General features: G+C 46.8%; 1 protein-coding gene and 3 pseudogenes across 3 annotated transcripts; 1 reads left to right on the forward strand and 3 right to left on the reverse strand.

The window, feature by feature from the left end:
- Positions 1-9,729: 9,729 nt before the first annotated feature.
- Positions 9,730-10,087, reverse strand: LOC103647079 (4-alpha-glucanotransferase pseudogene; annotated as a pseudogene).
- Positions 10,088-10,139: 52 nt separating this feature from the next.
- LOC103647078 (4-alpha-glucanotransferase pseudogene) lies at positions 10,140-10,529 on the reverse strand (annotated as a pseudogene). Its single transcript, NR_161358.1, has 3 exons — positions 10,467-10,529; positions 10,250-10,369; positions 10,140-10,154 (listed from the first exon to the last, which is right to left on the reverse strand). The product of NR_161358.1 is annotated as a 4-alpha-glucanotransferase pseudogene (transcript).
- Positions 10,530-10,626: 97 nt separating this feature from the next.
- LOC114574125 (4-alpha-glucanotransferase pseudogene) lies at positions 10,627-10,891 on the reverse strand (annotated as a pseudogene). The gene is made up of 2 exons (NR_161360.1): positions 10,808-10,891; positions 10,627-10,696 (listed from the first exon to the last, which is right to left on the reverse strand). The product of NR_161360.1 is annotated as a 4-alpha-glucanotransferase pseudogene (transcript).
- Positions 10,892-12,058: 1,167 nt separating this feature from the next.
- Positions 12,059-12,952, forward strand: LOC100278201 (uncharacterized). Its single transcript, NM_001151555.2, has one exon. It carries the CDS (start codon positions 12,091-12,093, stop codon positions 12,805-12,807), a length of 717 nt encoding a protein of 238 aa, NP_001145027.2. The 5' UTR covers positions 12,059-12,090; the 3' UTR covers positions 12,808-12,952.
- Positions 12,953-17,448: the final 4,496 nt, after the last annotated feature.

Raw genomic sequence — 17,448 nt, forward strand, 5'->3', positions numbered from 1 at the left:
CTCTCTACTTAAAGAGGCGAGGAGTATTGTTGTCGCTTGAGAGTTGAAGTGCTCGATTTGGGCCACCTCATCCTCATCATAATTCTTGTCCCCTACGGATGGTACCTGTGCACCAAACTCAACAACATCCCATATACTTTTGTGGAGTGAGGTTAGATGAAATCGCATTAAATCACTCCACCTAGCATAATCTTCACCATCAAAAGTTGGTGGTTTGCCTAATGGGACGGAAAGTAAAGGTGCATGTTTAGAAATGCGAGGATAGTGTAGGGGGATCTTACTAAACTTCTTACGCTCTTGGCGTTTAGAAGTTACGGAGGGTGCATCGGAGTCGGAGGTTGATGTTGATGAAGTGTCGGTCTCGTAGTAGACCACCTTCCTCATCCTCTTTTGCTTGTCCCCACTCCGACGCGGCTTGTGGGAAGAAGATTTTTCCTTCTTCTCTTTGTGGTGAGAAGAAGATTTCTTCTCCTTCCCTTTGTTGGAGGAGATCTTCTTCTTCTCCTTCCTCTTGGTGCGGGACTCTTCCGATAAAGTGCTCCCGTGGCTTGTAGTGGGCTTTTCGCCGGTCTCCATCTCCTTCTTGGCGTGATCTCCCGACATCACTTCGAGCGGTTAGGCTCTAATGAAGCACCGGGCTCTGATACCAATTGAAAGTCGCCTAGAGGGGGGGTGAATAGGGCGAAACTGAAATTCTCAAATTTAATCACAACTACAAGCCGGGTTAGCGTTAGAAATATAATAGAGTCCACGAGAGAGGGTGCAAAACAAATCGCAAGTGAATAAAGAGTGAGACACGTGGATTTGTTTTACCGAGGTTCGGTTCTTGCAAACCTACTCCCCGTTGAGGAGGCCACAAAGGCCGGGTCTCTTTCAACCCTTACCCTCTCTCAAACGGTCCCTCGGACCGAGTGAGGTTTTCTTCTCAATTACTTGGAACACAAAGTTCCCACAAGGACCACCACAAGATTGGTGTCTCTTGCCTCAATTACAAGTGAGTTTGATCGAAATGAAGTATCAAAGAAGGAAAGCACGATTGCAAAAAGCCAAGCGACAAGAGCGACAAATAACACACGAATCACTTTCTCTCTCAAGTCACTAATCACTAATGATCTCTTTTCTCAATTGTGAAACTTGGAGAGATGGAGGCTTTGAATGTGTCTTGGAGTGAATTGCTAGCTCTTGTATTGAATGTTGAAGGTTGGAATGCTTGGGTGTGGTGAATGGAGGTGGTTGGGGTGGTATTTATAGCCCCCAACCACTTCCTAGCCGTTGCTCCATTCTGCCGACCGCGGACGGTCCGCCCGCCTGGTCCGGACGGTCCGCGCCTGTAGATCAACGGCTGAAAATGCAACGGTCAGCAGTAACGGCTATATCAACGACTATATTGCATTTAATGCGTCGTCAGATGTCAGATAAAGCCTGGCGCGGACGGTCCGGTCGTGTACCCCGGACGGTCCGCGCGGACGCTAAAATTCATTTTACCGAACCCGTCACCTTCGGGTTTTTCGGTTCCTCACCTACCGGACGGTCCGCGCCTGAGGCCGGACGGTCCGCGCGAGGTCACAGACGGTCCGCTCTTCTCCTCCGGACGGTCCATAGTGCAGACTCAGATTTTTGCATTGGTTCTGTCCGAGGGTCATCCTGGTGGTGCGGACGGTCCGCCGCAAGGGCCCGGACGGTCCGCGCTTGGCCTGTTTTTCCAAAAAGCTTCTCCTGTCCGGAATAATCTACGGTATTCCGGACAGTCGATTTAGTATGTTTGTAGATGAACCTTTGGCACCTGTAGAACGTATATTCTAGAGCAAACTAGTTAGTTCAATTATTTGTGTTGGGCAATTCAACCACCAAAATCAATTAGGAAGTAGGTGTAAGCCTAATTCCCTTTCACTTCTCTTCCGTCGCTTTGAATGCGACGGGTTGCACCTCGGGTGTGGAGGTGGCACCTTGCTCCAAGTTGACAATATGTTTGAAGTCTTTGATCATTAGCTCAAAGCTCACAAACTTGCCTATCACTTCCTCGGGAGACATTAGTTTATATCTAGGATCTCCACGAATTAATTGCACTTGAGTAGGATTGCGAAAGACAAGGGATCTAAGAATAACCTTGAACATTTCATGGTCATCCCACTTGGTGCTCCCGAGGTTGCGCACTTGGTTCACCATTGTCTTTAGCTGGTTATACATTGCTTGCGGCTCTTCTCCTTTGTTGAGGACGAATCTTCCGAGTTCTCCCTCGATCGTTTCGCGCTTGGTGATCTTGGTCACCTCGTTCCCTTCGTGCGCGGTCTTGAGCACGTCCCAAATTTCTTTGGCGCTCTTTAACCCTTGCACCTTGTTATACTCCTCTCGACACAAGGAGGCGAGGAGTATAGACATGGTTTGGGAGTTAAAGTGCCTAATTTGGGCGGTCTCGTCCGAGTCGTAGTCTTTGTCCCCCACCTTAGGTACCTATGCTCCATACTCAACAATATCCCAAATACTTTTGTGGAGTGAGGTTAGATGGTGCCTCATTTTGTCACTCCACATACAATAATCTTCACCATCAAAATATGGTGGTTTTCCTAGGAGAACGGAAAGTAATGGAGCGCGCTTTGAAATACGAGGATAGCGTAGGGGCATCTTACTATACTTCTTGCGCTCATGGCGCTTAGAAGCGACGGACGAGTCAGAGCTTGATGTGGAGGGTGACGAAGAGTCGGCCTCGTAGTAGACCACCTTCTTCATCTTCTTCTTCTTGTCACCTCTCCGATGTGACTTGATGGAGGAAGAGGATTCCTCCTTGTGCTTGTTGCCGGACTCCCTTGAAAGGGTTCTCCCCGAGCTTGCGGGCTTGTCGCCGGTCACGATCTCCCTCTTGGCGTGATCTCCAGACATCACTTCGAGTTTGTTAGACTCTTAATGAAGCACTGGCTCTGATACCAATTGAAAGTCGCCTAGAGGGGGGTGAATAGGCGTAATTTAAAATTTACAACTTTAAACACACACTACAAGTCGGGGTTAGCGTTAGAACTAAAGTCAAGTCTGGAAGAGAGGGAAAACAAATCAAACGAGAATCAAGTGAATAAACACAATGATTTGTTTTACCGAGGTTCAGTTCCAAAGAACCTAGTCCCCGTTGAGGAGGTCACAAAGACTGAGTCTATTTCAACCATTTCCCTCTCTCAAACGGTCACATAGACCGAGTGAGCCTTCTTCCTTAATCTCATGGGTCACTGAGAGTCTAAGACCCCACAAGGACCACCACACACTTGGTGTCTCTTCCTTCGCTTACAAAGCACTTGAGAATAGGAATAGAAAAGAAAAAGGCCAAGCCAAACAACAAGAGCAACAAAGAACACAAGAAAACCCTCTCTCAAATCCCTAATGGAATTGAGTTGATTTGGAGGCTTGGAGAGGATCCAATCTATTTGATGTGTCTTGGAGTGGAGTCTTTTTCTATTGTATTGAATGCAATGTTTGGAATGCTTGGATGGATATGAATGAGGTGGTTGGGGGTATTATAGCCTCCAACCACTTCCATAGCCGTTGGGGAGGCTGATGGCGATGGGCGCACCGGGCAGTCCGGTGCGCCACCGGACAGGTACTGTGCGCTGTCCGGTGCGCCACCACATCACCCACTCGTTAGGGTTCGGAGCTTGGGCGACTATTGGAGCTTTATCCTCTTGCGACACCGGATAGTCCGGTGCCCTCTGACTTCGCTGCTCTGACTTCTGCCGTGACACTGCTCACCTGTCAGAGTCGACCGTTGACGCAAGTTAGTCGATGCTTCGGTGGCACACCGGACAGTCCGGTGGCATGCCGGACAGTCCGGTGAATTATAGCGGAGCGTGCCTGCATTTTCCCGAGAGTGGCTGGTTGGCACTTGTACGGTCCTGGTGCACCGGAAAATCCGGTGCGCCATTCTTCAGCGCACTCAAGTCCTTTTGCTCCGTTGAATTTGTGTCCCTAACTTGATTCTTTTTATTGGTTTGTGTTGAACCTTATGCACCTGTAATACATAAATTCTAGAGCAAACTAGTTAGTCCATATGTTTGTGTTGGTCATTCAACCACCAAAAAAAATTGTAGGAAATGGTTAACCCAATTTCCCTTCACTTGGCCTCCCATCACAAAAGTGGTTGGGTCCTGAACTGTATATGGCACAAATCCCCATGGGAACAAGGGATTCACCATGATTCAGTATAACCCTATTGCAAGACAAAAGGATGTGACTGGGTCCATCGAGGATAATATTACCAGGGAGAGGGACCCCACATCTAAAGGATTGAATACAAGTCCATATGTTAGCTTAACAAATAAGTCTTAGGTACAACACATTAAATATGTGATATGCGACATTATTGGCTTGACAAGTGTGTTATTGTCATGACTTAGACTATAAGATACTTGATACCACCATATGGTATGTGCATTGATCTTTTTGCCACACGAGCGCACGCAAAGTGTACTATGAAATATTATCAAGTGCAAAAGGCTAGACCAGCTACCAAATACATCATATTGAACAACTCAGGCCTTGTTGCCCATAGATGTGACATATCATACTGGCCCTTGCGATAGATATGACAATCGTTTGGGGGAAGGACATGTCTGGCACTATCGATGTTTGTGACCCGACCGCGCACCACAGAGTTACCCACTTGGTGCTTTTGGGTAGGACGACGTCGTTGATTGTGACTCAATGGTACGTGCAGAGGCACGTCAGTATTGCTCGTAGATTTATACAGGTTCAGGCCGCTTTGAATTGTGTAACATCCTACGTCCTGTTGTGGCTAGGTATTGATTTCTGGAGTATGAGGATTACAATTGAGCTTTGAGATGGCTCAGTTGTTGTTGATGAGGACAGGGGTGAAATGGTGTAAGATGAGATGATTTTGTAGGGGTTCCCCCTTGGCCTTATATACACGACCAGAGAGTTATTCCTTTACAAGTTGTGATCATTATCTACTTTACTTATCTCCTTCTTTGTTGCAACTTGTAGTCCAATTTATCCGGAGTCTTGATCGCCTTGTCGCCCGAGTTATCACCGAATGCATAGCTCCCCGGGTGCTTGCAACTGCATCACCTGAGATATCAGTGCTTCAGTAGCGCCTAACTCAGACGTCGGTCTTTGTCGTCTTGGATCGGGCTTGCCTAACCCAGCTACTTCCTGCCGGCCCATTCCGTAGAACGACCCAGTGGGAGGCTCGTCAGGCGGCCCGTGATACATTTTAGTGTCCATGAGGATCCGGGGGATATCTATCCCCCCACAGGCACTACCATAATCGAGAGCATGTGCCTCAGTACGACTCCCAAAATAGGATAAGAATGAGGTAGTTGGGCCTTAGCAGGTAGAATCCGAGGTTTATGTAACCTCTCTTCTTTCCTTGCGCTACAAAAGGGAGGGGTTGAGTAAAGTTTAAGGGGTTTACACGTTAGACATTTTTCAAACTCTTGCACTAGAGTTCATCTAGTAGACATGCATAAAGGTAGATTAAGACTCTAGGCTAAAACTCCCACGACACCCATGATGTGCATGAGAGTGAGCTAAAATGTCTTTCAGGATCACTGGTGTTTGGACTTGTAATATATTTCTCCTTTATGTCCCATTAATTGATAAGTAGCAAGAATAGGTTGGGTATTAAGCATAAATATCAAGAAGGAGCGAAAGTGAATATATTAAAAATATATATCTTAAAAAGTCATTCCACTTTCACCCCTATCTTTGTGTGAAAGAGTTATTTAAAAAGTATTTTTTTAAAATTATTCTATTTCTATTCTTGCGCCTTCTTTGTAGGGTTGCACCAATATATACGATTTCCTTCTATAAATAAGCTATAGATATATATAGATAACGTGGATTGTGGTTTACGTCCTTCCGGGGTTTTATAGTAACTAGGTATGTGCCCGTGCGTTGCAACGGGAGTACGCTAGTGTCAGAGACCATAATTAGGGGTACCCCAAGACTTCTAAACTCGGCTGGTAATCACCATCAGCACAAGCTGCAAAAGCCTGATGGACGCAATTTAGGTCAAGGCTCCGTCCACTCAATGGACACGATCTCGCCTCGCCCGAGCCCAGCCTCGGGCAGGAACAGTAGACCCAGGCGGATTTACGCCTCGTCCGAGGGCCTCCTCAAGCAACAGGCGCACCTTCAACTCGCCCGAGGCCCAGCTCGGGCAGGCTTCGCAGTGAAGCAACCTTGGCCAGATCGCCTCGCCAACCGACCGTATCGAGGAGCATTCAATGCAAGGATCGCCTGCTGTGCCACCCGCCAGGGTGAGGCTGACAGCAGCCGAGTCCAGCCTTAGGCGCCATAGGAACTCCGCCTCGCCCGACCCCAGGGCTCGGCCCCCGCCTCGACCTCGGAAGACGGTGTCCGCCTCGCTCGACCCCAGGGCTCGGCCCCCGCCTCGACCTCGGAAGACGGTCTCCGCCTCGCCCGACCCTAGGGCTCGGACTCAACCTCAACCTCGGAAGACGGTCTCCGCCTCGCCCGACCTTGGGGCTCGGACTCAACCTCGACCTCGGAGGAGTCACCGCCTCGCCTGACCTTGGGCTCGGACCGACCACGTTACAGGGGGTACATCATTACCCTACCCCTAGCTAGCTCAGGCTTCGGGGAACAAGACCGGCGTCCCATCTGGCTCGCCCCGGTAAACAAGTAATGATGGCACCCCGCGTGCTCCCATGACGACAGCGGTTCTCAGCCCCTTACGAAAGCAAGGAGACATCAGCAAGGACCCGGCAGCCCCGACAGATGTGCTTCTATATGGCTCAAGCGCTCCTCCGACGGCCACGACATCACATGCACAGGGCACTAACACCTCTCCGACAGCCACGTCGGCATGTACATAGGGCTCTGGCTCCTCTCTGTCGGACACGTTAGCATACTGCTACACCCCCCATTGTACACCTGGACCCTCTCCTTACATCTATAAAAGGAAGGTCCAGGGCCCTCGTACGAGGAGGTGGCCGCGCGGGAGGACGGGCTAACGGACAGGCTCTCTCTCTCTCTCTCTCTCTCCCTCCCTCCCTCGCGGACGCTTGTAACCCCCTACTGCAAGCAAATCAATTTCTATCAATTTTTAGAAGGTTAAATGGTCCACCAAACAATTTATTTTTCTCAAATTCTCCGAGCATTTACTGCACCCCTTTTAATCGTTGTTGAGTTTCTGTGGTTAGAAGTGTGTAGTAAATATTATAACGTGCTTTTAGAACCATCTTCAGTTGATGAATGCTTCAGTCGATTAAAAGTAGTATGATCTTTTCTATGTCGTACTAACATATTCTAAATTTTAAAATGAAATAATGAAGCAAAATGTCATTTTGTCTCAAGGAACCTTGAAGCAAGAACAAGATTACACCATATTAACTCAAGATGACTTGGTGATAAACTGATACTTGCAGATAAGGAAGAAATGAATCTCAACATGAGCTCTCCGATCAAACGATGTTCATTTACTGCAATCCGAAGGTTCGACATTGTTCACAACCATTACCATCCAAATCCAAGCAACTGAAACCTATTTTAGGCTTACTGCTTCAATTATACACAGACAAAACCCGACAGTACCATGTTGGAGACGTCATACTGGTCACAAGTCTAATAACATTAGTGACCTCAAATCTCCAACAAAACAACAAATTAACCGCTCCCATTAATGCTTTGTCCTTCAGACCAGTATGGCTGTTGCAATTTAGCAACGAACTCGCACAATCTGCTCTTGCAATTTTTCTTCGGTCAGCCCCACTCGCATTAATGCTTTGTCCTTCGATGGTTACTGAGAAGATATTCATTGCAGTATTTGTTGTATTCATACATTCAAATTTGTAACAAATATGTTATTGTTGCAGGATTATCATAAAACAAGAGTAGTCACCCTAGTTGGAGCACCAGACAAGTTATCTCTGGTGGGCCATGTAACATAGTGAGAAGCTAATATGGAAGACTGGAAGTGATACCATACTTTGGCCTAATGATGGTGCAATTGCATTACCGGATTTACAACATAAGCGGCAAAGGAAAGAAAACTAAAACATGCTTCAATTGCTTACCCCCTATTAGCTGGGACTGAAAGAAGATCAGCTTGTACTGCACACATGGAGAAGTCAGTCATTGTACAAACAAGTCCAACAATAGGTAAGCTAACCAACCTGTAACAATTTTTAGTAGAGAGTCTAGCTTAACAGTCACATCATTCCGAAATATCCTAACTACTCGACAAAGGTAGCCCTTCAAAGGACCCTTTCTAATGCGCAACATCTGCCCAATAGAGAAAAGTTGTTCTCTGGTGCTCCTGTAAGGCCCTTCAGCTGTATTATGAAGGAAATCAGAACGATGTACTTACATGCAGAAAATATTACAGAAGAAAACAAGAAACACTTACTGTTTATCCTAGAATATATGTTGTATCCTAGAAGAGAATTTCAAAAGCTTTGTTTCTGTCGGTTGTATCCCCCAATAAATCAAAGAACTAAGTGCAACCTTTTTATACAGAAATCCATCCTTGAACATCAAACCATCAAGTACTTCAAAAACTTCGCTAGTCTGACGATCGCGCTTTATTTCAATGTGAGGCCTGAAGAACCTGCATGACAAATAACAGTTTGGAAACTGTGTCAAGACTGGTTAAAATAAAATAGAAGCTTAATGGATGTAGGACAAGGAAGCTTTCAGAAGTAAGGAAAAAATTACTCAAGTTCTTGGGAGCTGATCAACCGTGGGGTAGGAACTGTAGCTTCTTTTAGTGAAACTGCACCACCCTGCAAAGACCGAAATATGAAGATAAGTTAAGTAATAAGCAACACAAGGTAAGCTTGTTTTTTTTGCCAAGGAACACACCTAATAAAAAATAGTTGAGTCTAGCAAAAACACTGTTACAAGATTAAAACAAGAGCTGCCATCCACGTATTTATTTCTCTTGGTGTTTTGATTAGTTCCTTACACCTAAAATCATCCTAGGACCTATCAGACCAGTTAACATGTTAACATTTATTTTCTAAAAATTAGCACGCTTTTTATCAGGGTGCCATAAGGAAATCAGTTTGACAGCGCGACCGCGTGGGCCGGGACCGCGCGTGGGGACCGGGAGCGTAAGCGTGGACAGCAGGGACCGATGAGTGCGCCGGCGGACAGGCTACGCCAGGGATCGCGCCGTCGCGGGGGCTGGCGTTTGCCGGCTGGGGAGCGAGGAGTTTCCGCTGTCGCCACGAGGACCGAGGTATTAACTGCCACTTGTTTGGCTTACCAGAACTCGTGGGGCAAGGGAGGGGGGCGCTGGCGCGACGGCGTTCATGGAGGTTGAGGGGGTAGGGGCGCGAAGACTTCAGACATCGTGGACACAGACGCGACACGGGGGCAGCAGGGGCAGCAGACGCGACATTGGTTGTTGGCGGCGTGGAAAGCTGGAGAGCCGACGCAGATGGAGCGCGTGGACTGCGATGCATGGCGGAGGCGATGCTAGTAGGATATGAATAATAAAAGGAAAAGATGACCAGTCAGAAATACGACTGTTATGTTAAATAACCTGTGTCAGACGAGCTCGCCACCACCCATAATTATCCTTTGACATCTCCTCCCAGTTATATGTAGGAAAACCCCAATTTTGTCCATTCTTGTCAAAATAATCAAGAGGCGCTCCAGTAGTGGTATTCATGCGAAACAAGGTTGGGTATACCCAAGTATCGACACTATTCCTATCAACACCAATAGGTAAATCACCTTTCAGGATAACATTTTTCTTTCTTGCATATGTTGCTGCCTCAGATAACTAAAAAAATAATGTCAAAAATAAATACATGAGAGTAGTACTATGAGCAGTTCAGAACGACAATACAACAACAGGAAATACTTACTTGTATATATAGATGGTACTGAACATAGTAATGAAAACGTATAACATCATGGTGTAAAGTACCTTCAGAAATAAGTTTGTCAAGCTAAAACACATTACAAAGGGAAACCATCTTAGTGCTCATAAACATGTGCTCTCATAAAAAAAATAGAACAACATGTTCTTAGCAAGCTATAGTGGGAGAAAAGATACAAATACCAAATGCAGAATAATATTCTGAATACCTTATCCTTGGAAAACTGAGAAAAAACGATCCCATTGACTGTGATCAGAAGTCCCGCAAAAAGCAAAATGCCGCATATGGTTTCAACCATTCCTATTGGAGCAGTGTGAAAGCTTATCACATACAGTTTGGAATAGGAAATCAAGTACCATGATTACACATGAGAAACGAAATGGCAGTGAATGTACCTCGTTTTCAGATAAGAACTGCTGGAAAGAACTGGAGTTTAGCACTTTTTCCTTTTCTAAATTGAATATTTTTCTAGCAATCGACAATTTTGTGGACAATGCTGCCTCGTAGTCGACATCCTAATTTACATGTCATTTCCAAGTTAAGAAATAACCAAACATTAAAGATTTACTCAGAGATCTACAACAGTCAAAGACAACATGCAAATGCAATAACCTTTTTATCCAATTGCTTCTTTGCCTGCTGAATTTCTTCCTGTAGTAAATTTTAAATTGGGTACCAAACGAGGTGAGTAACAAACATTTAGTGGAATAAAAATAACACAGCCAAGACATACAATGAATAAATTTGAAAGCATAACAAAGGTATACCTTAACACAGGAATTGCATCTGAAAGTGCTTGTACCCTCAGGTACAAGGGATGCAAAGCAAACACAGAGAGGGAGCTGTAATTCACACATGAGGGGCACTGCTACTGTTTAGATAACGTCCTTACTAATTTCAAGAAAAACAACCATTATGAGCAGGAAACCTTTGGTATCGAATATTAGTCATACCTGTACGGATAAGAATCCCACCTCATCCCATGAACTGAAGTATCGTTGATTGGAAGGAGCTGAACAAGATGGAAGCCCAAATTGACTGCCCAGTCAACAAGAAGTTTAAGATCTAGAAATTCTCCAACGCCAAGGTCCTGATATGATCTGATTGAAAACATGGGTACAGCAACACCTGCACCCCTCCATGGTGCATCCTGGTAAATACAGATGAAGTATTAGTACACAATTTGGCTGTGTATGATGCATTGATGCATACTGATTCTCTCCTGCTCCGTTTGCCCAGCACCTCCAGCTACGTGCTGCCCTTCAGAGACAAGCATTAAGATGACTGATTTTGGCCAGCTGAAGCGACGCACGCACCTGGCAAGAAGAGCAGCAGCGACGCTTGATCCACGACCGGGTGGCCGCACTCGACGGGAGAGAATCAGCGTGGCGGCCCACCGTCGTCCCGGCACAGGACCTTGGCCGCCGCGAAGTAGTCCTTGACGGTCACGGAGCCAAAGCCGTAGTCGTAGAGGACCTCCAGCCCCTCTCCTGCTCCTCCTTCACCGGCAGCCCCTCGTTGTCCTTATCCTCCTCCACCTTCTCCTTCCTCTCCACCGCGGCCCCTGCAGATCCGTTCACTGTCATCGTCACTGTCGTCGACGCGTCGAGGGCTTGTGCGGAGGGCGAACCGCGCCTGGAGTCGGGCGCTGCGGTTTGTTTCCATGACCGAGACGCACGGCGATGGAGGCGGAGGTTGTTGAGAGCGGGCGTAGCGGGGATTCATCGCGGGCGGTTGGGGAATCGCGTCGGGAGGGGGCGGTCGTGCGCGTGATCCGCGGGCGGTTGGGGAATCGCGGCGGTGGGGGGCGAGGGGAATCACAACGACGGTCGCGTTATCCGCGGGCGGGAGGGGATGCGGCGGGGGCAGTCTACACTGCCCCCTTAATAGTTAGTAGAGATATATCCAATGGCTCTGTGATAATCAAATATATTTACTGAATAGAAAAGTCAAAGGTTTATTTGTTTTTTATTGGTGGTGGTGTGGTGTGGTGACTGGTGGGGGTGCAGGCTGGAGACCCGTTGTATGCAGGAGTACTACTCGTTTGTAGACCAGGCCCACGGAACCGAACAGAGAAAAATTCGCAGCCGCCCCAATCACATCAATCTCAACGAGTCAGCAAAGAACTCCTTTAAAACCCCACGCGCACGCCACGCCGGAGCTATTTTCACGCCACGCCACGCCACGCCTCTCTCCTCTCCTCTCCTCTCCTCTCCTCCTCCCATCTCATCATCTCATGGCCGCCTCGCGCGTCGGCGACCCGGCGGAGTCCTCGCGCCTGCGTATCGGCGACGAGATCGCGTGGTCCGAGATCAGCGGCGTCTACGACCGCGACGACTCGCTCAAGGAGAACACCAACCCCAAGTGCCTCCTCAAGAACCACCCCGGCGGAGGCGGAGGCGGAGGCGGCCAGGCCAACGGCTCCTCGCAGCGGTTCTCTGGCAACCTCAAGCCGACGGCGGCGCCCATCATCGGCCTCTCCGGCAAGCTCGGCCAGGGCGGCGCGCGGCGGCACCACCCGCCTGCCATCTTCCCCAAGAAGGCCAAGACCGGCGGCGGCGGGCGCGCGCCCAGGGCCGCCGTCCCGGAGCCCAGCTCGCCTAAGGTGTCCTGCATCGGCAAGGTGCTCTCGGACCGCGAGCGCGGGCGCCTGGGCCGCCCGCCGCGGCCTCGCGGCGCCGCGGGCGGGTGCTGCGGAGGCCTAGCGTTCTTGATGCGGCGGAGCAGGTCCAGGAACAGCGTCGAGTGCGTCGACCAGTCTCCTCCTCCTCCGCCGCCGCCCCTGGCCGAGGCGTCCAGGCGGAGGGAGAAGAGGGAGTCGGCGCAGGAGGCGGAGGCTGAGCCGGCGCCGGGGCTGGGCGGCATGCGGCGGTTCGCGTCCGGGCGGCGGGCTGCGGAGTGGGCGGCCGAGGTGGACGGCGACGGACGCGTCGCGACGTCTGGGCCGTTGTAGCGCGTGCGCAGGTGGGTAGGCAGGCCCCCGTGTAGTAGGCGGTTTGGGTGCGTGGGTTTCGGTTTGCTTTGTTGCTCTTTGTACACACTTGTTGAAATTAGATTAGAAATTGAGATTTTGGCTTGTCAAGCTTTTTTGGTTGCTCTGTTTTTATCTTCTCTCCAGCTATATACCAAGGAAGTAGGTAGCTTTGGTGTTTCCATTCATGGCGAGATCCGTGATTAATTTCGCCTCTGAATAACGCCCTTATCTTCTCCACATCGACGACGCTCATACCAGAGACAACATCGTAGTCGTAGGAGTCCATTCAATGCCCATGGCCATGGGAATAACAATTTCTTGCATGCCACTTTGATTTCTGTAACGAGTTTCAACTTTCAACATATACCTTCTACTAGTAGTGGAAATCAAGCATTCGTTGTTTCTTAGGATTCCTTTATCTTGGCGAGTGGCTATTGTGGTCATCAATCTACATCTACTACTTTTGCACTATCAAGCAACATGTCTTCGGAGTAAGGGCCTGTTTGTTTATCCTCCAGATTATATAATCTAGATTAAATAATCCTAAGAGGCAAACAAACAGTCCAGCTTATTTGCCCAGATTATATAATCTAACCCCTTGGATTATGATAATCCATAAGCAAGTGGGGAGATGCTTATTTCAGATTATTTTTTTCCCACTTCCCCACTACCCTTTCAAGTTTCCTAGAAATTACCCACCATTGCCATTATAATCCACCGAATCGGTTTTGCGCCTAGTACTAGTCAATTTGGGGATGAAGAAGGTGACATGAATGCCTTCCGTGATAATATTGCTAATGCAATATTTGCCAATGTCAATTGAATTTTTTTTTCATACATGAGTTTCAACCTAGTACAAATATAGAGGGCATTCTTGTCTTCCTCATACAAAAGAATCATATTAACAACTCAAATAATCTAGGTAAACAAACAGGACTACTCAATCCAAAATAATCCGGATTATATAATCCAAATTATATAATCCTCCAAAAATAATCCAGATTATATAATCTATAGGGGTAAACAAACAGGCCCTAAGACATGTTTCTTAGGGTTCCTATTTTTTATTGGTCATCGTTTATCAACATATCTTGTTTTCCTTCCTATATACTATTTGTCATCTTCACTAACCAAAACTGTTTATCGCAGCTTCGCTAATCAGATATCGAAGCGGAGTAGTTTCTTTTTGGATCCGCACCATTCAACTTTGGTTCCATTCCTTTCAACCGGTTTTAATTAAGACGCCTCACTCTGATTTCAATCATTACAACCAGTTCAAGACATTATACTCCTTTTACTGTCAACCCTGATTTTACTCTTTTTATCCTAGTTTAAGATAGTTCACTATGATTTCAGTCATGTTATTTTATTTGCATTGGTATGGGTGCCCACGAGTTTCACATCCATCAGTTGTGAATCTAGGTGTCAAATTCCACTCATGGGTTTACACCCGACCCGACCTCCTAAAATGATGGGATGTTGGGTTGTGTTTAGGTGTGACTTTTCACCCATGTGTGCCCGATGAGTCTTAGAATACGAATTTTGAGTCCTTGTTCGCACACGATTTTAGTCTAGCCCAATAAAATCCTAGGTCATTGTAATACCCAAGTTGTAAAGAGTAAAAAAATTGCCTTATATGATTTGCCCCTATTTATTAGTACATGTGAACACCCACAATTAAAAGTGAAATAATTAATAAATGACACGTAAGTAAGTAACCTATGCATCATGCTGGACTTCTTTTGTTTGTTTGTGCATCAAACACAAAAATTATAAAGGAGGCAAGTCTAGTTTCGAATTCAAATTAGGGCATCAAATAAAATGGGAATAGTAGAGTTAAAGAATGTAGGATATCCAATGATTATGCTAATAAATAAGTGATAATTATCTCAAAAGGAGATAGTATTATTCATAATAAGGTTTAATTAGCCGCATGAAGGTATGAAGTTCAAATCACTAATTCAAATTTATTAGAAAACTTGAAATTGGCAAAATAAAAAGAAATAAGAAAAAGGAAAATCTCAAACTCGCGTGCTGGGCCGTTATTTCCATGGCTCGACCCATTCCACAGAGTCCATCGCCCCCGCGCGGCCCACCTCCTACTGCTAGAATTGACGCACCGGTGGTCACTAAACCGCGGGACCGCCCTATCACACTAACCACGACCTCGGTCCACTTCTCAGTCTCCCGGACGCTTTCCGCTAGTCATTGACTGGTGGACCACCCCGGCGGAGGTCTTCTTCTCCGCGAATCTTGCGTGCGGGCGTAACAGAACGCCGCCGCACCCTCACCACCTCCGCCACGATCCCCTCGCCCCGCTGACTGGTTAGCCTATCCACTTGCACATATAAGTCGGGATGGGGCCCCTTGGCCGCGCTCGCGCGTCCCATGCCATTGAGAACAGCCCAGCCACTGTTCCATAGTTCCGAGAAGAGGTTGAGAGAGGGAGAGAGAGAGAGGGAGAGAGGGCACTGCGAGGTCGCAGCGACTCCTCATCGTCGAGCGTGGTCCAGTGGGTGCCTTGGTGGAGCGCCTAGAAGGGTGAATTGTAGCGCGTGCCTCCTGGATGAATTGTGGCTCTGGTCCCAGGGAATTCCTCACCAGAATTTGTATCTCCATCGCGGGACCGTCCTCCGCCGTGACCCTGAGTTTCTGTTGCGCCACCGTTGGTGAGGCTTCTCTTGAGTTCACTACCTCTTCCTCGTTGCTTTGCATCAAGTAGGGGATCGAACTTGGTCACTGGTTTGGAGTTTGCGAGTGCTCCGGCGAGCCTTAGCCGTGCGCGTTGGGCGGTGCCGCCGTCGGGATGGCCTGTGGGCAGGGGGGCTAACCGGAGCCGTAGATCGTTGCGTGGACGATCGCGATTAGATTCAAGATACCCCCTTCGTCGATGTTGATCTGGCGCATTGATCAGTGATCGTGCGATCGGGACGGGTTTTCCGATTCATTAAATCCTGAACGTGTGACCTAGATCCGACGGTTGTGATTAGAAGGCAGGCGCAGGGATGTAGATCTAATCTGTCGCGTGAATTTTGGATCCGACGGCCCTGGACCCACGATGCCTCTTCGCGGATCAGTTTTGCACATGAGTCACTCTGTTATTTTAGAATAAACCCGCCGTCCACATTCACTATTCATTGAGTCTAGGAATTAATGCGCAGAGACCCCTGTGCTTTCCAGAAAATGAGGCCTAGTCCAGAGTAATATACAACCAGAGAAATTAAATTATAAGTGAATTTTTAATGTATAAATAAATGCTAGAACTTGTATAAATCATAGAAAATTCAAATAAACTCCAAATTAATCCATTTCACTTCCTATAATTTTGTAATATTATTCTCTATCAAATAGTGTCTCTGTTTTGACATGAAAAACATATTAAAATGTATCTCCTAATTAATCTTGTATCAAATACATAAAACCTAAGACAAAATTAAAATTATTTCTCTATTTAAAAAAATGCTCTGAGCCATGATGGATTCCACACCTTGGAATCCTACACTTATGATCTTTTTAAGAGATAGGAAACCTAAGACAAAATTAAAACTATTTCTCTATTTTAAAAAATGTTGGTTGATTGTTCTGATGATCAATGCCTGATTTGCTTCTTTGATTGATTGAAATAGTATAGATGTCCATCTTAGCATGTACCACCATAAGGTAATGAATTAACTTTAGTATGCAATACACTTAGCTAATAAATCCCCAAAAGTAACATGCTTCGTAATTACATGCCTTGTCCACAATCCTTTCTTTCTTACCCTGTGTTTCTAACACAGATGGGCTACCCCTATCGTGTTAGAAGAGAGCAGTATAGACGTGATCCTTGGTATGTCATGGTTAAGAAAGGCAAAGGCAGTTTACACACTGTGCTAAAGGAACCATAGAATCACCAGTTCCAAAGGAGAAAGATTTGAAGTTGGTAGATGGGAAGTTTGTTGGTGACAACATCCGTGTGGTTAGGGATTTTTCGAATGTCTGTAGAAGAGTTAATAGAACTTAAGAAGCAGTTAACAGAGTTGCAAGAGGCTGGGTACATTCGACTGAGTTCTTCACCTTGGGGAGCGCCGATTCTGTTTGTACAAAAGGACGGATCACAACTGATGTGTGTGGATTATAGGTCCCTTAATGATGTTACCGTGAAGAACAAGTACCCGTTACCCCGCATTGAGGATTTATTTGATCAGATGAGAGGTGCTAGGGTATTCTCGAAGATTGATCTCCGATCGGGTTATCACCAAGTGAAGATTAGGCCATCGGATATTCCCAAGATGACTTTCTCAACCTGATATGGTTTATATGAGTTCACTTTATGTCATTTGGACTAACTAATGCACCAACCTATTTTATGAATCTAAAGAATAAGGTGATCATGATCTAGACAAATTCGTCGTGGTTTTCATCGACGATATTCTTAATTATTCCAAGAGTGACAGTGATCATGAGGAACATCTGAGATTGGTGCTACAGAAGCTACGAGATAATCAACTTTATTCCAAGTATAGCAAATGCGAGTTATGGATTGACAAGGTGCCATTCCTTGGACATATCATTTCTAATGGAGGGATATCAGTGGATCCTGCTAAAGTCAAGGAGATAGTGGCGTGGAGCATACCCACT

This window comes from Zea mays, chromosome 2 (genome assembly GCF_902167145.1).
Source record: "Zea mays cultivar B73 chromosome 2, Zm-B73-REFERENCE-NAM-5.0, whole genome shotgun sequence".
In the NCBI taxonomy this organism is placed as follows: Eukaryota; Viridiplantae; Streptophyta; class Magnoliopsida; order Poales; family Poaceae; genus Zea; species Zea mays.